This window comes from Canis lupus, chromosome 13 (assembly GCF_011100685.1).
Source record: "Canis lupus familiaris isolate Mischka breed German Shepherd chromosome 13, alternate assembly UU_Cfam_GSD_1.0, whole genome shotgun sequence".
NCBI lineage: Eukaryota > Metazoa > Chordata > Mammalia > Carnivora > Canidae > Canis > Canis lupus.
In genome coordinates this window covers 36,319,508-36,342,323 of record NC_049234.1, presented here as the reverse complement: position 1 = coordinate 36,342,323, position 22,816 = coordinate 36,319,508, and the positions used below count along the sequence as shown (strand labels likewise).

Here is a 22,816-nt window from a genome sequence, read left to right as displayed (position 1 = left end):
GAGGCCTAGCTGTAGGATTAGCCGTGCATTTTGTGCACTCCAGGAAGCTTCTGGAATCTTAGGCTGAGCATCTCGTGATTTCTTGTACAACTAAGGTATCGCGGCGATGCCGTCATGAAGACGCTTGTTGCAGTATGTATTTTGGAGCTGTGGGGTGGGTGGTTGTGCTGGTAGTTGGGGTGAGAGCAGCTGGTGCTCCAGCTGGCTGCGGGCCGTGCTCCCGAGACGCTTCCCGGAAGGAAGGAGCCCGCAGCAGCTGGGCGCCAGGGCAGTGGGAGGTTCGCACCCCTGGCTTTGCAGAGGCGCGGTGTCCCGCCAAGTGCATCCAACCGGGCTGCTGCGTCTCCTCCTCAGTTCACATAGGACCGGCACCCCCTGCGGAGTCATCGGGCGCCCCTGGTGGGGGCTGCTGGGGGCTGTCTGTGCACATTATGCGCTGGAGACAGCCCCGCTCCGGGGCCAGCGGGGGCCTGGGGGTGCTTGTTTTACCAGAAGAAAGACCACTTGGAATCCACCAGAATCGAGTGGGGCCCTCAGTAAGCTTGAGGGACACCATTTCTAAACTGCTCCCCTGTGATGTGGCACAGGGAGCCCCCAAGAACCTCTTGAGCAAACTTCTTCATGATCCACCCGCAGAGAGCACGGAACGATCCAGCTGACCGCTTTCCCCTCTGTCCCTGACCTCAGGGGGACCCGTGGCCCCCACGGCCCACCCAGCTGGGGCTGCAGCTCCTGGGTGTCTGAGCCCGCTGTTTAACGCTGGGATGGAGGATACACGGGAGCGCCGCCGGGGTGCAGGGTCGCCTCCGAGAGCAGGCCCGGCTGGCGGGGGGCGTCTGGATCCCTGGGAAGGGCCTGTGTGTACACACGCGCGTCCTGTTCCTCGTCACCTGAAAACGCCACTTGCTGCTCCAGGTGGGGCCCTAGGACCAACAGGGAGCTCCCTTCCCAGGGCTCTGGGGTTCTAGAACATTCTGTGTGGCCCAGTGTAGACCCTCCGCGTGCGGGGACACCTATCCTCCATGGGGCCTGTGCTCTTGAGCCTGCGGCCCCTACACGGGCCTCGGGTGCCCAGGGCCTCCCCAGGGACCCCATGGGGCTCGCTGACTTCGGTTCCTCAGAGGGCATTTCCCACAGAGGGCTGGTTCTCACGAGTCCAGCGTTATCGTGGAATTCTTGTCTGAGAATACAAACATATCTTGATGTGGAAGGCTTTGTCTATTGAGAGAAAGAATGTACGTTCCTATTCCCGGTTCAGATCTTTTGTTAAACATTTATAGGCCGCTTTCCCGCCCCCCCCCCCCCCCCCCCCCCGGCCCCGTCTGTTGAATGGGAGCCGCGGCGCGTGAGCAGCGTGGCCGCCGCCGCCGTGACCTCACGCGGCCTCCACCGAGGCTGACACACTGAGCATTTCCTGTGAACGGGGAGCCTTCCTGGTCCCACCATTGTTGTCCGCTTCTGCCCGGGAGAAAACAAAAATTATTTACTACGTGCGGCGTGGTGTTTGTTGCTCGCCGTGCTGGGAAATGCGTCGCTGGAGGGGTCCCAGCGCGGCTCGCGGCAGCGGGGACACTGGGGACGCCGGGCTCGCTGGCCCTGGGGCTGCTCCGGGGCACGACGGCACATGCTGGTCCTCCCCCTCCCCCGCGTGCGGGGCAAAGATCGCTGCCCCTGTGCCCAGCTCGGGGCCCCCACCCCAGCCGGTCGGGGCGCAGCCTGGGGTCCGCGTTCCAGAGCCTACAAGAGCGACCCTGGGCTGGCCCGGCTGCCCGGCCCCTGGGCTCACCCTGCGCTCATCCTGCACTTTCCCGCCTTCCCGGGCCTCTGCTCTGTGGGCCCCCCTGTGGGCAGTGTGTCCTCGGGTAGACACTTGGGGTGCCCAGTCAGAGGGGGACCAATGAGGACCCGAAGCCCGGGAACCCCGCGGGCCTGGCGAGTCACTCTGGCAGATGCGTGACGCGGCAGGATCCGGCCCAGCCTCCCCACCCCAAGTGCTCAACTCGAGGATCCCGGCTGAGGCGTCCGAGCACAGGGCTGCAGGCCTGGGGTGTGTCGAGGAGAGCGCCCTAGATAGTGGGCTGGGAGGGAGGTGGGTAGTGGGGTCAGGGACAAGGTGGGAGGCCTGCCCACGGTCTGGGGTTGGGGTTGGCAGCGCAGAAGGGGAGGCAGGGCTCTGCTTGGGCAGGGGGAGCTCCAGGTCGACAGGGATTTGGGGGGTCACAGTGCAGATTGTGGAGGAGGAGGGGCCCCCCAGGGAAGAGAGCCCCCTGGCATGAGGTGTGCTCGGGGCATGGAGTCGGGCTCCAGGCACTGCTGCCTAGCAGCGCCTCCATCCAGCACGTGGTTTTGGTGCCCGCTGTATGCACCAGGCGTGTGATGCCAGCACTCTGGCTTTGTGGCTGAGTTGAACACATGAGGGCCCACTCGGTGGGCAACAGGTGACATTGGTGGTCTGTGCCAGGGCGGACCCGGGGGAACTGTGGGGGTAGGCCGGACTGCAGCAGTGGAGGTGTGAGCCCGGGGCAGGGGCAGGGGCGGCCGGTCAGGATTGGCGCCATGGGGAGAGGATGCTCAGCCCTCTGCAGGGCAGTGCGTTTTGTCTAGGCACGTAGGTCCCGAGCCCCCCTGGAGGGTGGGGTGGCTCCCCACCAGCCCATCGTCTCTTGGGGACCAGCCTCCTCCTTCCTCGGGCTGCCCAGCGCCCTGTGTGACTAGGACCCCGCCCTGTGTGACTAGGACCCCGGCCGAGGCACGGTGGGGGGGAGCTGCTGACCGGTGTCCGCTGGAGCGGTTTCCTCGTGTGTTTCTAAGATTTGGGTCTGAGTTACACGAACGTTCGGTCTCAGTCCTGTGCCTGTTCTCAGAAGGGAGCGACCACATCGTGGTGCTTGTCTGACCCACTTCTTGGCCGCCACACCCGTGTTGTCGGAGCATCTACAGGGCCGTGTCCAGAGCGGGGCCCCCACAAGCCCCATGGGGGCCTCAGAAAGGCTGCTTCAGCCCACCTGGCACAGGAGACAGCTCACCGGGAGGAAGCCTTGGGGGGCAGAGTCGGTCCGGTGAGCTCAGTTGGGGTCTGGGGCAGGTGCACCCCGGCTGTACTCCTCCCGTGCGCTGGCCCGTGCCAAGGACAGCACGGGAGCACTAGGGCCCCCAGGGGCGTACACGCCACTTCCCGGCTCATCCAGCCATGGGCCTGTCCCGGACACTGAGGGGCGGTACTGGCCGGAGCATGAGCCTGAGCACACCTTTGGGCTCATCTGCCGCCGTGCCCCCCACCCCCCATTTCTGGGCATCTGTGGGCACAGCACCTGTCGGGGGCAGTGCAGGCTTCTGTCCATGCTTTTGGTCCTTCCACATAGGGGCAAGAAGCCTCGTTTTCCAGAGGGCACCTTCGCTGGAGTGGCTTCCCTGCCTGTCCCCTCGACAGGCCGCTTCTCTGCCCACGTCCGTGTTGTAGCCTGTGCTGGGGAAGGGCACAGGCTTTGTGTCCACCGGACCCTGCTGTGTCTCACCCTTGCTGGCCTCGAGGACTTCGTGGGGATGCTGTCCCGGCCTGCCATCAGCCAGGGGCGGGTGGGCAGTGGGTTAGCTGACGTGGGTCGGGGTCAGGGCACGCCTCCCACCCAGCAGGCGTTCACGGCCCAGGTGGTGGTCTGCACTCCGCAGCCAGTCTTCAGATACTCGTGTCTGCGTGAAGCTGTGCACCTCGGAGATGCTTAAGGATGTCTGTTTAAGTTCAGGAGGGATTACGTGCAAACAGTTCTCTTGTGACCAGCCCGGTGGCCTCTTGTCGCTTGGTCACAGCTCTGGAAATGACTGAGCATGGCCAGAAGGAAGTGCTGGGCTACTGCTTATCCCTCCCCACCTGAGGCCAAGTCTTTAAGGGACTGCTTTTACTCCCAGCTTCCTCTCTGCCTGTTGGCGCAGTGGAACTGGGTCCTGGAGCTGATGCCCGAGTGTGGTGTGCCCAACATTAAAGACCCATCAGGGGGGCGTGCACACCCATCTTCACTTGCGGGGTGGCTGCCTCCTGGTGCCCAGGGGGTGGTACATGTTGCCACGCATGTGTGCTGGAGCTCTGCACCTGCCCTCCGTGTACCCCTCATTCTGCCCTCTTCCTCTGAACCCTGGCTTCCTACCCTGAGGCCCTCACACCCTGCAGGTGCAGCTGGTCACCAGGACCTGGGGGGAGTCGGCCTTCTCCTGTGTGGGGCTGCTTTGCTGCTGGCGCTCTGGCTGGCCATGACGCGTGACCCGACTGGAGGCTGTTTGTGCCCAACAGAGTTGTCAGTGTGGTATGGCAGCAGGAGGATGTGGGCTCTGGTGACAGTGCCGAGTTCAGGCGTCGGGGTGTCACTTGCCTTCAGTCCAGGCAGTTCCCCTCTGAGCGTTGAGTCCCTCACCAGTAGAATGAGTTCAATGGTACGAAGCTCTCTGGCTGCCTGTGAGTATATCTCCGGCGCGGCTGTGCTCTGTAAATTGTCACGAGGTTGTGGTCATCAGTGGGACATGAAGAAAATGGGGTGGCTTGGGGCCCCAGGACATCGGGAGCTGTACCCCCCACCAGTCAGCTACCAGCCCCCCACCTGGACTGCCTGGGCTGTGCTGGTGGCAGTAGCTCACCCACCCACCCGTCACTTAGCCCCTGGGCCATGGGTCCCTCTGTCATCCTGCACAGTTGGCCCCTCTCACAGGAGCTCGGGCTGTGGCAGTTCCTGAATGACACCCTTTCTTCAGTAAATAGTGACTGAGGCAGAGGCACACCCAGTCCCTTTCGTCACAGGGCTTACCGTGCAGGGAAGCCGGCCACAGCTTGGATGCGGTAAAGGCACTACTCGGCCTCACAGAGCTGTGCAAGGATCAAATGAAATGCTAGAACTCGACATTAGTCATTTTGAAAACCAAGCAGAAGGAGCGCGGTGACTCGCATCAGAACAACTGTTCTGCCGTTAACAGAATTTGTGGACCAAATGTGAAAGCAGCTCCCCGAAGCCGCTGGAACATTGGGAAACAGAAGGGAACAGTGCTGGGCGAGCTCTCGTCGTTTACAGCCTTCACCCTACAGACGGGCCTTGTTTGATGCCACACGGCAGCGAGGACAGCTGGACGTGTGCCCTGTTGCTGGAAGGACTCAGGGATAAAGTTTGGAACAGAGTTTGAGTGGGGTACCTTCTGCAGCCAGGGGAACCCACGGACTCTGGGGACATCTCTGCTCGTATCTCTGATTTTTTTTTTTTTTTAATTTAAGTTTTATTTATCCGTTTTAGAGAGAAGACAGGCAGGGGGAGGAGCAGAGGGGTAAAGAGTCTTGGGCAGGCTCCACATTGAGCACATAGCCTGATGAAGGGCTTCATCCCATGACCCTGAGTTCACGACCTCAGCCAAAACCAAGAGTCAGAGACTCAACTGAGCGACCAGGCGCCCCTCTGATGACTGGTTCTTGAAATGTGGATTTATGGGCCAGATTCCAAGCAGCTCAGTGAAAAGAAGGGAACAGATTTCCTGTCTCCTGTTGCAGGAGAAAGTTTTGAGTTTGAGTCTAGCCAAGTTGGTTGTTAAAATGAGAATATCAACACCCTTCAAAGGAATGTAGCAGAATGTAGAGTCTCTACAGTATGTCCTTCATAATGTCTAGGGTATGGCTTGGTATTCTTGGAGATAAGAAACAGGGAAGATGAAAACGTGACCCTTAGTCCAGTTTAAAGGTGATGGTGGAGACTCCTCCCAAGGTGGTGACTCACCTGGGAATCATCAGGCTAGTGTAAGAGTGCTCAAGGACGTGAAGGAAGACCTCCTGGTGGGAAGTAGGAGATCTCAACAGAGAAACTATTGAAGAAAAAGAAGAACCAGATGGAAATTTCTAGAACTGAAAAATATAACACCTGAAAAAATCAGAAGCTGGGGTAGGGCGAGACAACATACTGAAAGCTTGTTGGGCAGAAATGATGGAAGAACGGGGAGGACCGAGTTGGAGAACAGGAACGAGTGGGGCCTCTGGGCGCGTGGGGGCAGAGGCAGCGGGTCTGTCCCACCTGTGGTTGGGGTCCCAGAGGATGGGGCGCAGCAGATAGAACTAACAAAATTTCCCAAGCGTGCTGAAAGGTGAATGTGTACAGGCTCGGGGAGCTCAGCAGAGGCCAAGCAGGAGAAAGGAAAAATAAAACTTTGCTTAGGCTCATCATAGTCCAACTGCTGAAAACCAAACCAGACCGAGAAAATCTTAAGCACCCAGAGGAGAGGAAGACATTTCACATCTCCAGTCGCATGAAATGTCACCGCCTTCTCTGCAGACACAGGGGAACAACCGCCTCACAGCTCCCAAGGGCGATGCGGGAGGAGTTACCCCAGAATTCTTTATCCAGCAAAAATACCCTTTAAGAATAAAAGTGAGAGGGATTTTAGAGAGCACTTGCCGTCAGCAGATTGCTGGAAGAAATGCTGAAGAGACTAAAGACAGTCCTTGAGGCAGAAGGGACGTGGTGCCACGTGAACACTCAGGTCTTCAGGAGGGAAGAAGAAGATGTTGAATAGGAGGTAAAAATAAAAGGTTTCCTTTTAATTCCCTTAAAATAAGCAGGGCTGTTTAAAACAAACAGCACAGCGCAGAATGAGGTTTACGCAGTCTGCGGGTATGACGCATGTAGCACCTGTAGCCTGAGGAGGCTTGGGGACAAAGACACATCCGAGAGGTTCTTGCTTACGTGCTGGGCTTATCATCCGCTAGACTGAGGAGTCGGCGTGTGATGAAATCTCTAGAGCAGCTACTCAGGATAATGCTGAAAAGGCAGCGTGGACGTGAAGGTGGAAGGCAACACGGGATTCAGTTAGCTTGGCCCAGAGTAGGCAGGAACGAGAGGTGCAGAGAAAGCAAGGAATCCCCTCAGCCAGGTAAGGAATCCCGCTGCGCGCAAGGGGACACGATAGTCCAGGAGAAGGACCAGCAGAGCGATGAAGAGCGGCTGATGTGCGGAGGGCCACATGCTTGGAATACGCCGTGGGGCGGATCGATCTGCCGCGCAGGTGGGAAGCCTGAGCCCCGGGGAAGCCACACTAGCATCCAGGTGGACCTCCCGGTAAAGACGGGCGTGGCCTGCAGAAAGGTCAGTGAGATGGGGCACGGGCACGGGCACAGGGATGCGTGTGCTCCTGACACCGCGCTTGGGGATCCCGAACACAAAGATGAGCAGGATCCAGGATTTTGCTGCCACAGCCCCGGGGCAGGCCCAGCAGGTCAGGGGTGCGTCGTGTGCTGAGGCAGGGGCCTTGAAATGTGGTGCCAGGCTGCGGTGCAGCAGGTGGGCAAGGCCCTCTGCATCTTGCTGGAGGCCGTGAGCTTGTCGGAACTTGGGGTCTTGGAAGGGCTTGCCGTCACGGGGTAGATGGATGCAGGCCTGGTAGGGAAGGGCGTCCCGGGCTGGAGGGGACCAGCCACAGCCAAGGACTGGGCCGCAGGGGGGTTGGTGGGCTGACCTCTGCAGCCCAAGGATGGGTTAGCAGAGGGTTGGTGGTCAGGGTCTTCTCGCTGGTCCTATAGGCACATCTCAGGGTTTGGTGCAGTTGAACAAACATGAGCCCCTCGGCAGGTCTCCTACCACGCGGGGACAAATAAACCAGGGACCACCGTCAGAAATGCACGGTCTTTGGGGGTTTAGGACTTGTGGAAACCGAGCAGTGGTGGTACTCGGGCCTTGGGGACCTCCAGAAGGTGCTCCCCGCCGGAGCTGCAGACAGCGGGAGGTGTGCAGCAAGGCCAGGCCCTGGGAGGGAGGGCAGGTGTGGCCAGGTCCCCTGGTGTGCATGCGTGAGCGTGAACTCTGCCAGGAGCCACGTGTCTACAGGCTGGCCAGTGTTTGTTAGTCACGTTGTGCCCTATTAAAACCCCAACCAAAGTAAGAGTCCATGTGCCCTGGAGTAAGGACGCGTCCTATCCTCTGAGATAGTGACCGGGTCGGGTCGCACACGTGGGGTAGGTTTGCCAGCGGTCATCTCTGAGGATCAGGGTGCGGCCACGGGCTCCCGCACGGGGCAGTGCCGGCCTGGCCTGTGCAGTCCGTGTTGCCCCCCCTCGCCCGCCCGGCCCAGGCCTGCGTGGCAGCCGTAGCACACCCAGGGACACGCTCGGCATGCCGCTCATTTCCTGGGACATCCATATGGTCTCTGACTTGAATAGGAACAGCGCTCCCCCTCCCTAAAGCTCTGTACTGTGGAGGCCAGAGCAGACGGCTGCACTGCAGACCGTGTCGCTGCAGGGTCCTTCCCCTGCCAGGTGCGCGTGGCCCATGTGCTGGCCGGCACCCCGTGTCCCGGTGCCTGTGGGGTGCAGAGCCCTAGCTGGGGATCGCTGGCACGCTGAAGCCCTCTCATGCAAGTTAACTTCATTGAAGTAGGACGCAGGTGCGTGATGGGCGCCTGGAGTGAGGTGACCTGTCAGCAGTGGTCCGTCCAGATAAAGAACTGAACACATTGGCCCCGAAGCCCCCGCCCCCAAGGTCGACGACAGCCTATGAGCCCCTGTGGCCTTCACGTGCATGGAACCCAGTGTGCGCTCCTGTGGCTGCGTGTGTGGGTGCAGCCTGCCCCTCCCCACAGCTGCTGCATCTCTGGGGTGTGGGTGTGCCGTTCCACCCGCGATGGGCACGGGGTGTGTGTGATAGGGTGGCAGCATGTAGGCTGAAGGGGATCCTCGCTTCTCACTGTGCGTCTCGTGCAGAGTCCCTAACCTCTCTGAGCTTCAGATTCCCCACCTGGAAAATGGGTGCACAGGGATCCCTGCCTTCCTGGGCGGGCAGGGGATCAGATCAGAGTGACTGTCTCCTGCCAGTAGACACCTTGGCTCCAGCTGAACTCCCGATGATGCCTTCCCTTCTCGTGGGGCCCTCAGTGGTGCCTCGGAAGGCCGCTGCTGGGGGCATTTAGGGCGCCCATGGCTAGGTGGCCCCCTCAGAGGCCCTCCGGGGATATGTTCTGGCCAGTGAGGCCCAGAGTGGCTCCAGTGCAGGTCCTCACTACTCCTGACTACTCCCCTGGTCGTGGGCTGATGTGGGCCTGATGTCTGTTGCCTGTGGGGTGGCGGTAAGCACCCGAGCTGTGGGGTCCTGGTCAGCACTAGTGCAGGAGAGAGCCGCGTGCCACTGGCCCCACGGGGCCTGGTCTCCACGTGTGCGTGGCCGGTCCAGGCTCTGCTTGTCACACCGGGTGCCTGGGTGTGGATGCACCTGCAGCAGGTCCCAGGGGCTGGCCCCACAGCGCCTGGTCTCTACTGTGTGTGGCCGGTCCAGGCTCTGCTCGTCACATTGGGTGCCTGGGTGTGGGTGCACCTGCAGCAGGTCCCAGGGGCTGGTCCCAGGCTGCCTGATGCTTCTCACGGGGCTGTGGTTGGTTCCCATCTCTCTGCTTCCGAGGGAGGCACCAGGACCCCGTGGCGTTTCCTGCACCCAGATGTGTGTGCCCATGTGCATGCGCGCCTGTGCCGGCGGCGCCCGTCCCCAGGGCGCGGGGTCCGCGTGTGTCCCGACAGCCTGCCCGTGTCTGCCGCAGGCCTCCCGGAGCAGTACTACAGCCTCACCTGGTTCCTGAGCCCCGTCCTCGGCCTCCTCTTCACTCCCATCATCGGCTCGGCCAGTGACCGCTGCACCCTGAGCTGGGGCCGCCGGCGGCCCTTCATCCTCGCCCTGTGCGTCGGCGTGCTCTTCGGCGTGGCGCTCTTCCTGAACGGCTCCGCCATCGGTGAGTGTCCCTGCGCCCCGAGAGCCCTGCGGGGGGCAGCCTGGCGGCGGCGGCTGCCCTGGGGCTTCCGGGCCCCACGTGGGAACGCCGTGGGGACCTGTTCGCAGGGAAGCCCTTCCTGTTGTGACCCGCTTGTTTTCCTTGCGTATCTGCAGCACGTCCTGTTTCCAGCCTTGCTGCAGAAATTCCCTCTCCGTTTTTCTCCGTTTCTCAGACTTGGTATTGAAAGCGTCCAGACCCAGTTCCATACTTTTTTTTTGTTTCACGTACTCGTGGTTTGTTCTGCCTTTGTTGTTGTTGTTGTTGTTGTTTGGTGTTTAATTAAAGCAGCTCTTTGTGGGAAAATAGTTTTTGCCCTGAGGGAGCCCATCAAAACTGCCAAAAACAAAACCTTATTTTCTGGCAATGACTGTTTAAGGCGGAGGCTTGATCTATGATCCGACGTAAGCGGGCATGCCCCACGTCTGCGACAAGTGAGGTGGAAGCCAGTGATGTGGGAGCACTCACAAGGTGCCCCAGAAACCCTCCGTTTCCCCGAGGCCCCTGCTCCCTGCTGGCCTGGAGTCCAGGCCCCTGTGGGCGGGGGGCTGCAGGCTCTAGCAGGTGGTCACCTCCTACCTAGGTGGCCAGCGTCCCCTCCCAGCACACGGACCCAGAGGGAAAGCTGTGGCCTCGAAGGCTGCATCTGCACAGGTGGTCCTGCTGGAACGTGGCCTCAAGGGGCAGGGACGGGTGGGCTACGGCCCCGCCCCGACGCCCTCTCTCTTGGGGAGCTCACGCTTCTCCTGGGCTTCTCCCCCACACCTCCTGTGCTGCCGCGAATCTGCTCGGGGCCCCTGTTCTGTACCCGCTGCCACCTGCACATGCGTGGGGACAGGATGCCAGCAGAGCTCAAGCACCAGGCTGTAGCTCCACCATCGGGGTAGCGGGTTGCTCTCTGGGTTCAGGGCATACTCCCCAGGACAGGTGAGACGTGGCTGTGCTTGGAGCTGCTTTGGGTGCTTCCAGCCCACTGAGGGAGGAATGGTGCTTGAGCAGGGCCGTTCACGTCGCTCCTCAGGGCCACGCATTTCTGGCACCCAGGCCCTTCCTAGAAGGTGCTTGACCGGCCCTGGGGGTGGGGGTGGGCGTCGTGAGTACTTCCCATGGTGTCTCGCCCGTGGTTCTGGCCAGTGCCTTGGGTGCCGTCTGCCTTGGGAAATGTTCTCAGTGTTGGCCTTAAAACGTTAACTCTTCTCAAAGCAAATTAGAAAATAAACCCGGGGTCACCATGTAGTGTCTGTTAGACAGATTCAGTCTTTTTTTGGAGGGTGTGAAACCACAGCGGATAAATAGGGACGTGTGTGTGGATGACCGGGGAGACCCACTGAGGGGGCTCCCCTGCAGGCGCTGGGCCAGGCGGGTGCACACGCTCCCCCCCAGGCCCTGGCTGGCAGCTGATCCTGAACCCTGGCAGTGCGTGCACCTCAGGGTGTCACCCATCACCTCTTCTCACTGGTGCTCAGTTAGTGCTCCCAACACCGCCCTGCTTCCCCTATGAGGGTTGGGGAGGAAGGACCGTTTTCCCTCTTTAGCTATGAAGGGTTAAAGATAAGTGAGCTCCTTGAGGTTCACCCAATAGCTCACGTGACTGGGGAGAAAGAATAACCCTACAAGCAACAGAAATAGAAAAAACCAAAGCCCATCTTCTGTCCTAGAGTCTGTCCCAAGGGACATGCCCTTTCTGACCTTGGCCAGAGCGTCCCCACCTCCCCTTTGGTGGCCATCCTGTCCTAGGAGCTGAGGCCTGACTGCCCCTGTGCATTCATTCAGGCCTGTCTCTCGGTGATGTCCCCAACCGGCAGCCCATTGGCATCGTCCTCACAGTGCTGGGGGTGGTCGTCCTGGATTTCAGCGCCGATGCGACCGAGGGCCCCATCCGTGCCTACCTGTTGGATGTGGTGGACAGCGAGGAGCAGGATATGGCCCTTAACATCCATGCCTTCTCTGCTGGTGAGCGCACGCCCCCCGCCCCCACCCCACCCCCAGCCCTTACCCGGTTCCTCCAGGGAGGACCAGCGCGGGGAAGGCTGTTCCCGTGGCCTCCCTCCTCCCCACCTTGGGGTGGGGGTGCTGGATGGCTGCTCGTGGGCAAGGCGGTGAGCAGGCCGCTGCTAACCTGTCCCTGCACTCGGGCTCTGTTGACATCCGTTGGGAACAGCAGCTTCCTGAGCTTAGGGCTAACGCGGTCAGGACTGCCCGGAGTCGAGGGCAGCCATCCATTTCCTGTCCTGGCAGAGAGCTGCTCCCGATTCCTTAGGCAGGAGTCTGTTAATCTCCAAACCTAGGGTCAGCTGTAGTTTCTCGTCTTGTTTTTCCTACCGTTTCCTCATTTTCCATCCCCAAAACTCATCCTGACTCAGGACGTAGCTATGAGTGGTGGCCCTGGTCCAGGATTAAGGATAGAGGCCCTTCTAGACCTTTCCTAGCTTCTCCTCCTCAGGGAGGGAGTGTCGAGGCGCCCTGCACCACTCACGGGCTCCCTCTGTCTCTCCCACCTGATCAGGCCTCGGCGGGGCCATCGGCTACGTGCTGGGGGGCCTGGACTGGACCCAGACCTTCTTGGGCGCCTGGTTCCGGACACAGAACCAGGTGCTCTTCTTCTTCGCGGCCATCATCTTCGTGGTGTCGGTGACCCTGCACCTGTTCAGCATCGAGGAGGAGCAGTACAGTCCCCAGCAGGAGCGGGGCGGGGAGGCGGCCGACGCCCTGGCCCCCGCTGCCCGCGTGCACATCCTGGACGGTGGCGTGGCCCTGTTCCCCGAGGAGGTGCAGTCAGAGCATGAGCTCACCCTGGACTACCTGAGTGTGGACATGGTGCGGAGCAAGAGCGACTCCGTGCTGCACGTGCCGGACGCCGCCCTGGACCTGGAGCCCGAGCTGCCCTTCCTGCCCGACATCGAGCCCTCCATCTTCCACGACGGCTCATACCCCGGCACCCCTCGCAGCACCAGCCAGGAGCTCACCAGAGCCAGGCCGGCCCGCCTGGCCTCACTGCTCAGGGAAACTGCGAAGGAGGATGAGACGCTGCTCGATAATCACTTGAACGAAGCCAAAGTCCCCAACGGGAGCGGCTCTCCCCCAAAAGACGGCCTGGTCGGCTACACCAGGGTGGACACGAAGCCCTCGGCCGCCTCCGGCTCCATGAGGCGGCGAAGGCACATGTTCCGCCGCCAGGCCTCCAGCACCTTCTCCTACTACGGCAAGATCGGGTCCCACCGCTACCGCTACCGGCGGGCCAACGCCGTGGTCCTCATCAAGCCGTCGCGCAGCATGAGCGACCTGTACGACTTGCAGAAGCGGCAGCGGCAGCGCTGCCGACACCGGAACCAGAGCGGGGCCACCACGTCCAGTGGGGACACGGAGAGCGAGGAGGGGGAGGGTGAGACCACCGTGCGGCTGCTGTGGCTGTCCATGCTGAAGATGCCCAAGGAGCTGATGCGGCTGTGCCTCTGCCACCTGCTCACCTGGTTCTCCGTCATCGCTGAGGCCGTGTTCTACACCGACTTCATGGGCCAGGTCATCTTTGAAGGGGACCCCAAGGTGAGAGCCCGGGCCCTCGCTTTTGGCAGCCAGAAGGGTGCTGGCCGGGGGGCGTGTGACAGCAGGAGGGACGGTGGCCAGGGGCTCAGCGGCAGAGGAGCTGCTCCCGAGACGGCATCCACTGCCCGGTGCCCGTGTGGTGCAGGGGGGAAGGCAGACTGGGGGCAGCTGGCCACGTGTACCCCAGATTCTGTGGTTAGGGGTATGCGGTGATGAGCTGGAGAGGCTTGAAGGAAGGCGGTACCCCGCCACTCCGTACCCACCTGCCCCTTGCTGCTCGGGGGCAGGGGGTGGAACCCGTGTTCCCTGCGGCCCGGCTCGCCTGGGACCTGCTTCTGTTCCCATGGCATCAGCTGCCTCACACCTGTGGCCTGAGCACAGGCCCGGCCTCCCTCCCCTCCAGGCAGGCCTCCCTCCGACTCCGGCGCAGGGCAGGGGTGAGGCTGCGGGGGCTTAAAACAGCCCGGAGACCAGCCTGAGGCTCCTGTCCCGTGTAGCGCTCAGCACTGTAAACAGCCTGCCCTCGGTTGAGATGGGAAGTAACTTTCCTTCGCCCAAAGGGTGTGGCACATTGTCCTTGCCAGCCCCAAACCTCAGTCTCTCCTTTCTGGAACAGGCTCCCTCCAACTCGACTGCCTGGCAGGCCTACAACGCCGGTGTGAAGATGGGCTGCTGGGGCCTGGTCATTTACGCGGCCACCGGTGCAATTTGCTCAGGTAAGTGGTCCTCTGGGCCGGTGGCGGCGTTCCCTGGGAGATGCTGTGGGTTGGGAAGTGGGGCCGAGGTCAAGGTCATCGTGCTCTGAAGGTGGGCCTGACTCTGAATGCAGCTGTGGCTCAGGGACAGAGGCGTGGAGACTGGTGTGTCTAGAATTGTGCCTCCCGAGCCCCCATGCAGGCTGGTGTTGTGAGCTGGTTCCTGCCCAGCAGCTCCTCCGAGGGAGGCTGGCTAGGGTCGGGCCCAGGGCGATGGCGGGACTGCCCGAGCTGTGCCCGCGAGCCCGCAGAGGGCTCCGTGCATCTTAGCCAGGAGCACAGGGAGGGGGGTGCCAATCCCACAGTGGGCGTGAGGTCATGAGGTGTGTTCAGGTTCTGCACTGTCGGGGGGCGGGGGCTGGAGGTGCGGTTTTATCATCGAGGATGGGGGTCCAGGTGCCAAGCCCTAGTCTTGGGAGCAGCCTTCCAGAAATGGGGCTCAGCCAGGGCCCGGGGTCTCCTAAACAAGTCTGGTCTGGGTCCTGCCCCGTCTCTACACGAACCATAGAAGGGGAAGGTCAGCGTGGTGTCAACCTGGCCTGGACTTGAGGGTGGCCGAGGTCCAGGCCATCGGACAGCTGGAAGCCAGCCTGACTGGCTGTGTTTGGCAGAGATGCTTCCGGGGGGAGGTGATATTAAGCCGCTGGGTAGAAAGGAGGAGTGGGAGTCTGTCCCTTTAGACCAGGCATTTACTCCTGAGGAAACCAGCCACCCCTCGAGATCCCAAGTCTCGACCAGGTGTGGGTCTGGGCTCGGTGGGCTGCAGGGCAGGGAGGGTCCAGGGAGCTGCACGATGGGACCAGGCTCCCGACGCTGGGACCCGGAGGGCTGACTTTTCCCCAAAAGTGCTGGAGCCCCTGGGAGTTGAGCGAGGGAGGCATGGTGACCTGCAGGTGTGTGGGGGTCGGGGCAGCAGTGTGGCGGCAGGTGGTCATGTGGTCACGGGGAAGGGCCTCCGTGCCGCAGAGGCGACAAGGGGCAGGAGAGGTGGGCACGCGGCTCAGGGCCTCGTCAGTCACTGTCCTGTGGCCTCGCTCTCTCTGCAGCCCTGTTACAGAAGTACTTGGACAACTACGACCTGAGCATCAGGGTCATCTATGTGCTGGGGACGCTGGGCTTCTCCATTGGCACGGCTGTGATGGCCATGTTTGCCAACGTCTACGTCGCCATGATCATGATCAGCACCATGGGCATAGTCTCCATGAGCATCTCCTACTGCCCCTACGCCCTGCTCGGGCAGTACCACGACATCAAGGAGGTGCGTCCATGGCTGCGGGGGGCAGGGGGGCATGCGAGGGCGGGACACTGGGGGGGCAGTGGAAGAGGGGCTGGGGTACGAGGTCACCAGCCTGAAATGCATGTCAGGTCAGATCATCAGGCTCCGAAGCCCATACTCCTTCTCTGCACATCTCTAGGCAGAGCTCCACGCCTTCCATGGGGGACACCTGGGGTGCAGACCACCCCCCTAGGTCTTTGGTTCTGAAGGGACCAACAGAGCCGCCTGCCCGGGTCAGTCCAAGGCACGGGTTTCCTGCCTCCAAAGGCCCTGCTCCTTCCGTGGCCTGGCAGCTGGCACCCCTGCCCTCTGGCACCTGCCTGGACGCTTCAGTTGCATCTTAGGGATTTTGTTTGGGTGCCCGGGGGGCTGGCTGCCCCTTGATATCCCCTCACAGGCCTCCAATGAGGGGAGCGCGACCAGCACTGTCCTGTCCAATAGAGCATGGGCCATCTATCTAGGTCAGGCTACGCTTTTGAGTAGCTACCTTTAAATAGGGGTATAGACCCATAAAATCCCTTTAATGGCATATTCTGCTTATTGCAGCACATTCAAAATACCATTATTTCAACACACGCTCAGTACAAACTATTGATTGATGTGTCCAAGCCTTGAAATGCTGTGGGTATTTCACACCCGCGGTACCTCTTGACTCAGACCAGCCACCTTGCCAAGTGCTCAGCAGCCACAGTGCAGGTGTAGACCGTGGTTCTCAAGCTTCCAACACAGACTCTAGGAGTAAAGGAACACGAGAAAGCTCGTATTTCTTTCTTCCTAAACCTAAACTATGTTTAATCTTCTCTGTGCAATTACAGAAGCAAAGTAAATCCTGTGTGATTAGGTGCCTACCAAACACCAAACTAATGAAAACCAAAATAAAAGCATTATTTCTCAACAAGCCTTCCAGTTAAAGTATAACACGACTACAGGAAAGTACCCAAACTATAAAGGAACAGCTTAGCGGATTTTTCACAAACGAACGAGAAATTAATGCAGGCCAAGAAACCATAGAAGAGTGGTGCTGGTACTAAGCTCTAGCTCCGTGTAGTCATCTTGCCAATGTTTGAACCTTATGTGATTGGAATGTGTCTGCTTTGACTTCACGCCTGTGCTTCCCTCCTGTGCTTGCAGAGGGCGGTTCTTCATTCCCTTTCGTATTTCACCGTATGGCCACAGTTTATTGCTCCATTCTGCTGGCGGTGGCATTGGGTGGCGCCTTGTCCTGTGCGCGCTTGCAGTCCACCTGGGATACATTGTGCGTGTGTGTGGTTTGAGGTAGAAGAGCGTGACTTTATCGTTTTCCCACGGACGGGTAGCTGCGTGACCCAGTGCCACTCACTGTTAAGGGCCACGAGGTCCCCGGCTGCACTGCGGTGCGGGCCCTGTCGGAGTTGGGTGCCCGCGTGGGGGTGGTGTTTCCGGTCCCTCGGTACTCTCTTCCACTGGCCGGCCAGTCTGTCCTCAGACAAGCGTTCCACTGTTTTGTAATAAGACTCAAAACCTGATGCTGTACGTCCTTCAGCTTTGTTCTTCTGTAAGATTGTCTTGGGTATTCTTGACCTTTTACTTTTCTATCTAAATGTTAGATCAGTTTCTGGGCTTTTTAATTGAAAATGCACTGATTATATAGATCAATTTGGGGAGAGTTAAAAAACTTTGTAGTCTTGAGCCTCTCTACCCATAAACGTGGCATACTCTTCTGTTAATTCTTAGAGCATATCTGTAGATTCTTTTGGACGTCATACACAATCCCATCATCCGTGTATAATGAGATTTATTTTTTTCTTTTCCAATCCTTAATACATTTTATTTATTTTCCTTGCCTTATTGCAATGGCCAGAGTCTCCAATACAATGTTGAATAGAAGTGGGACGGGGTCGGGGAGACAGGCTGAGTGGTCGCCAAGCAGCTGAGTGGAAGGCAAGTTTTGTTTCCAGACTTCTGAGCTAATATTCAAACCACGGGAATGTTGACCAATGGTTTAACTTGCCCTCACAGCCCTCACTCTTGTGCTCTCTTCTCTTGCAGTACGTGCACCACAGCCCCGGGAGCTCCAAGCGTGGCTTTGGCATAGACTGCGCCATCCTCTCCTGCCAGGTGTACATCTCCCAGATCCTGGTGGCGTCTGCCCTTGGGGGCGTGGTGGACGCCGTTGGGACCGTGCGCGTCATCCCCATGGTGGCCTCCGTGGGCTCCTTCTTGGGCTTCCTGACAGCCACATTCCTGGTGATCTACCCAGAGGTGTCGGAAGAGGCCAAGGAGGAGCAGAGAGGCCTGTCTTCCCAGCCGACGGGTGACGGGGATGGCGGCGAGAAGCCCACCGTCCTGACGCTGTCCCGGAAGGAAGGCCTGCAGGGGCTAGTGGAGACAGAGTCGATGGTCTGAGCCTCACCCCGGTGCACACACATTCCAGGGGGGGTGGCCGGGGGGGCACGGGTGGCGGGCGGGTTGGTCACTATTGGCTTTGGTGGCAGCACAAACCAGAGTTCTTCACAACACGGTGGGGATGCAGTAGCTGTAGGGTAGGGCTGAGCCACTAGGCAAAAACACCACACTAATTACTTTTTCCACGATTAAAAAATCATTTGAAATATTTTTTTTAATTGAAAAAGATCTTCTAATTTCAACTTGTATTCTGCAGGTGTATTATTCTGCATGTTTTAAAATTATAAGCCAGATTTACAATCGAGACAAGCAATTTAGAGAAAAGTAAGATGTTCATTTCCCAAGGTCATAACCAAACACGAAAGTACGTGCTGTCGTTGCTGCGTGTGCCCCGCGTGCGTCCCGCGGACAGCAGCGTGTAGACCGTGACTGAGCCCTTCCGTCACCTCTCCGGACGCCCGCACGGTCGGGTCGTGCTGTCAGGTGTCCTCACGTTCTGTTGGTGCTGCAGTTATTGGAGAGTATTTTTCTTTACTTATTTTAGAAAAAATTTTTTCTCTCAAAACTGGTTTTCTTAGAAGAAAACAGCATCACGTCTTTTCCTCAGATTCTGACAGATGGCGCGTGGGGCAGGCCTGCCTCTGGGCAGCGGTGGGGGGCAGCGGGGGGCGTGGTGACAGGGACCCCCTGGGCAGGAGAGGGCGATCTGAGCGTGCCCCGCGGGGGCAGTGCCCCGCCAGCAGGTGGGCCCCAGCAGGTGCGCACACGTCCATCCCCGGCCCCCCGACCCCGTCGTTTTCGTCCGGAGCTCCCTGGAGAGGTCGTCGACTCCTTTGTTGCACTTTGACTCGTGTTTAAACCATTCGTTGGGGAAATCATGAGGGCAGAGCCCAGGCGCGGCCTTGCCCCTGGGTTCTGCTGCCAGGCCTACCTCGGGTGTGTGGGACTCGCCCCGGCGCGTGGGGACTCCACGCACCGGGACTTCTCTGACCTCTTCTGACCTCGTCGCCTGCTCACCCCGCTCGACGCTGGAGTCCGAGCAGTGGCAAAGTGAAGCAAGTGTCTGGGACCCAAGGAAGGTCCGCTCCCCGGAGGACTCTGCAGCGTTTCTGCTTTCAGCGTCTAAGCGAAACTCGGACTTTGGGGAAGCACAGTCACGAGATGCTGCAGCTGCGTGGGAATGCTCTTCAAAACCACAGTCTCTATAACTGAGCAGTTTCTGCTTTTCTTTTGGAATGGTCAGTCCAAGCTTCCTGATGTCACCTGGACACAGACGATGGTATAACTTCGCTGCCTCAAGTTGTTTCTTTTTTTTTTTAAATAAAGAACTTTAAGATGCATGAACAATCATGCTGCAATATGATCATTCTAAAGCAAATATATACACATATATGTAATATATATATGTATATATATTTCAAGATGAGACTAAGCAGTTTTTAAATAAATTACTTGAATTTTCTGTGTATTCAAAGGACTGGCTGTCTAGCGTACTTGGCCGGCCTCTGGTCGCGCCGTGTCCCCCAGCCGCTGGTGGCACTGGGCAGGTTGTGTTTCGTGTCCGAGGAGCAGCAGTGCCTGCCCACAGCGGCCCCCCTTGCACTCAGGAGCCCGGGACCTCCGAGAACTGGCGCCAGGACGCAAGCGTTTTCTGTGTGTTGACCGTGAGGCGGCCTAGGGAATGTCGAGCTCGGACAGGGACAGTCCTCCTGCTGCTGGAAGCGCTGCTGGCCTCAGTGCAAAGCCCCAGCCTCCTGTGCCAGCCGGGCCGGGCCCCCTTGGCAGGCCCCGGATCCAGTGCGGCCTGTCCGCCTGATGGCTTTGTGACCCTGGGTCCTCCCACTTTGGTTCCCGGGACCCTAGTTGGGTTGGGTCCTCCAGGTCGCAGCCTGCCCTGCTGGGGTCACCAGGAAAGGGGGTGGCAGGAGAGTAGAGGATTTGGGGCAGGGGTGGATCAGTCCCGAATTGAGATATGATGTGAACCGAACACAGGCCTCCAGCAGGAGGGCCGTGGCTCCCCGGGCAGCCGCCTTCTGTGCCCGGTGCCCCCAGACCTGGAGCCCGACAGCTGTGTACGGGACGCGCGGGGCCCAGGCTGGCGTGAGGGGCTTCCAGCGGGACCACCACCAAAGATGTGTGTCAGCCCTTGCAGCCCCAGCCTCACGCTTCCCCGTGATCTGAAACGACAAGGCCCCCGGAGGACACTGTGAGGCCCTTAGGGTCAAGACGCCCTGCACCCTGAAAGCAGCCCAGGGCGGGGCTGCAGACGCCGGTGGCTGTGCAGGTGTTTGCAGGGCATGCAGCCCGGTGGATGCTGACGACCGCTCTTTCTTACTCTGTGGGCCTGGTCAGTGTGCAGACCTGCGAGGAGAGGGAGGTGCCTTGTGGTTGGGGTCAGAGTTGTCCGCAGCTGCCGCCTTGGGCTCTTGGTCCGGGTGCGAGCGCGGAGGTGCGCCTCTGCCCTCCCTTGCAGCGAGGGGATTTCAGGATTGTTCAAGGTCGCACTGACTCGAGACCCTTGAGTGTCTTCACCTGTGTCTTAAGAGGTGCGAGGAGGAGCTGGCTGTTTGCACAAGGTGGTTGTTGTCTGTGGCTCAGGTGGGGTTCCCAACGCTGTAGCTCAGTGGGGACGCAGCAGACGGTCCCAGGGCCATTCGTGTGCAGCCTAGTGACTGACAGGCCCCTGGGTGGCCTTGGGCTTTTTGGGCACAGCTCAGTGGGCTGGGAGCACGGCCAGTGGGCATGCTGTTGGGTGCATGGCTGTGTAGCATTAAATGGGCTTGTCACCAAAATAGGCTAACGTTGGTCTGATTTGCCCTTTTGTTCCCCATAAGTCAGCAAAGTAAAGAATCTGGCAAAGAAATGACCCAAACACATGCAGTTGAAGTCTGGGTTGTGCTGGAGACTGCGTGTGGGGAGGAGGTGGGGTGCTGTCCGCGTCAGGCCAGGCCCCCACTCTGCGCCCCTTAGCCCCTGATGTGTTGGCTGAGGGCCGTCGTGACCGTGCGGTGGCAGTGGGGGCAGGAGGCTCAGCAGCAGCTTCACACCTGCTGAGCGAGGCGGCCGCTGCGCACTGCCCCTGACACCCAGCCTTGGGTTCCTGGAGCCCTCGGGAAGACCAGGCCAGGCGCAGGCAGGGAGGCAGGGTGACCAGCGCCCCCCTCAGGTGCTCACATGAGTGTCTGAGGTACCAAAGTGTGGGGAAGCAGGTCCCTGACACGCGCCCCCCCCCTCCCCCCCCATCCCCAAAGTGGAGCCTGTGTGCTGGGCCGCAGGCAGCAGGATGTGGAGAGAAGCCGAGAGCGGGCTAAGGGGCAGGGCAAGGTGGTAAAACACAACCAGTTCACACCGGACCCAAACCCGCGTTGGAGAAGACCCACCAAACGTTCCTTTCCCCCACCCGCCCTCCTCGGAGCTCTGCCCACCTCCGGCGGGGAGGGGGGGGAAGCAGGGCCCCGTAGCTGCTGGAACCCCCCCTGCCGTCCTCGTGCATCCACAAGCAGCTGCTCTGCAGGCCCAGCATCCGCCTGCCTGCCTCGGGGCCTGGGGCTGCCCTGGAGGCCCCTCCGTGGGGCGCTTGGCCAGGTGGGTCCCATCGGCACAGCGCTGGACACTCGTCACGTTTGGGGGCCCAGCTGGAAAGCCGCCCGTTACCTCCTCACCGAAGCCAGCCGCCGCCGTCCTGGCCTGAGCCCCGAGCCGGGCCGCTCCGCCGTGACCTCGGGGTGGCCTGGTGCTCCCTCCCCCGGGCTGCCAGGGCCACCCCCCCTCGTGCTGTGGACTGAGACGCGCTCTCGGGGGCAGAAGGACCCATTTGTTGGAAATGCCTCTTGTTACCAGACTCCCCAGGCATCTCGGAACAACGCTATTTAGTTCCATTGTGAACTGGCCACAGGACAACTTTTTTCTATCAACTTATTAAGTTGGGGCAGTATAATAGCTCTTGCTGATTTTAGCAACGATATAAGTGTGTGTTAAACACATAATGTTTTATGAGGAGAAGGGACTATAAAGAAGAGTAATATCGCACATTAACTTTTTTTATTAGGTGGTGAAAAGCAGCCTGGTGTCTGTGTCCGCAGAGCCCGTGGTTCTGTGGTTTCCCAGGTGACCTTGCCTGCATGTCTGCTGCATTTCTGTCCCTTCCTCCGAGGCCAACCTGGCCTCCCCCCAGGGCCTTCCTGGGTCTGTTTTGCTGTAAGTCTGTGGTTAAATCTTAATAAACCTTTCCCTACCAGGTGACCACGTGGGTGTGTCTGAGTCACTTCCCCCGAGGCCCCTCCCTGTGCCTTCCTGTGCTGGGCTGGGGCGGCCTGGGTGGGTGGGGTGGGGGAGGGCGGCTGCCGACTGGCAGGGGCTCCTGTGGTCCCCCCAGACCCCCCTCCCCACCCTGCAGCCTGTAGTCCCCTCTTCCCGGCCGGGTTGGAACCAGCACAGGCCACCTTCAGCGAGGCCCCTCCCAACGCCCCCGGCCCAGGGTGCCGAGGTCACGCTCTGCCCACCTCCCGATGCCCAGGTGGGAGCTCAGCCAGGCTGAGCGGGTCGGGGTGTGGGAGGTGACGCCCAGCCGGTAGCCTGTCCCCCTGGCCCCCTGGCCCGGGGTGGCCGCAGAGGGGGAGCTGCTCAGAGGCGGGGCCGCACCTCTGGCCATGCACGTAAAGCAGCTGCAGCCTGAGGCCCGGGGTGCGAGGGTGCGAGGGCATCGGGCTGGAGGGGCCCTGGAGGCGGAAGCTGCTACCACCCGGGGACTGGATGAAGCCCGGAGGAGGCCGAGGGGGTTGGTGGGGGCCACGGGCTGGTGACCTCGGAATGGGGAGGGCTGCTCGTTTTGGAGTTTGGAGGATCCACTGGCCCTGGGGCACGGGGTGTGGGGGTGGTGAGGGGCGGGACGGGGTGGAGGGAGGAGCCCACGGCAGCAGAGGGGGGTGGGAGCCCTGTGGGCACCTTCTGCGGCCTCGGAGCCACAGCGCCCCCTGCCGCCCGCCTGCCCTCCACCAGCCTCACCTGGGCTCAGCTCACCTGGGGGGCAGGTGCCACCGGCCGGGTGGGGGTGGGGCAGCAAACTAGGGGCCCCAGCCTGCTAGACCCT

The 22,816-nt window shown here is 60.3% G+C and overlaps 1 protein-coding gene across 8 annotated transcripts in view; it reads left to right on the top strand.

Annotated features, from left to right (window-relative positions):
• The window catches only part of SLC45A4 (solute carrier family 45 member 4), a 78,559-nt gene extending 60,622 nt beyond the window's left edge, over positions 1–17,937 (top strand). For 6 of the 8 annotated variants that reach the window (XM_038555634.1, XM_038555641.1, XM_038555636.1 and 3 more), the window contains 6 exons: positions 9,541–9,729; positions 11,542–11,721; positions 12,275–13,311; positions 13,928–14,027; positions 15,113–15,324; positions 17,371–17,727. In XM_038555634.1, the coding sequence (XP_038411562.1) occupies positions 9,541–9,729; positions 11,542–11,721; positions 12,275–13,311; positions 13,928–14,027; positions 15,113–15,324; positions 17,371–17,727 (2,075 nt within the window). Of the gene's footprint in view, positions 1–9,540; positions 9,730–11,541; positions 11,722–12,274; positions 13,312–13,927; positions 14,028–15,112; positions 15,325–17,182; positions 17,263–17,370 lie in introns of all 8 variants that reach the window. The other 2 variants (XR_005368836.1, XM_038555640.1) reach the window with 2 other exon arrangements.
• Positions 17,938–22,816: the final 4,879 nt, after the last annotated feature.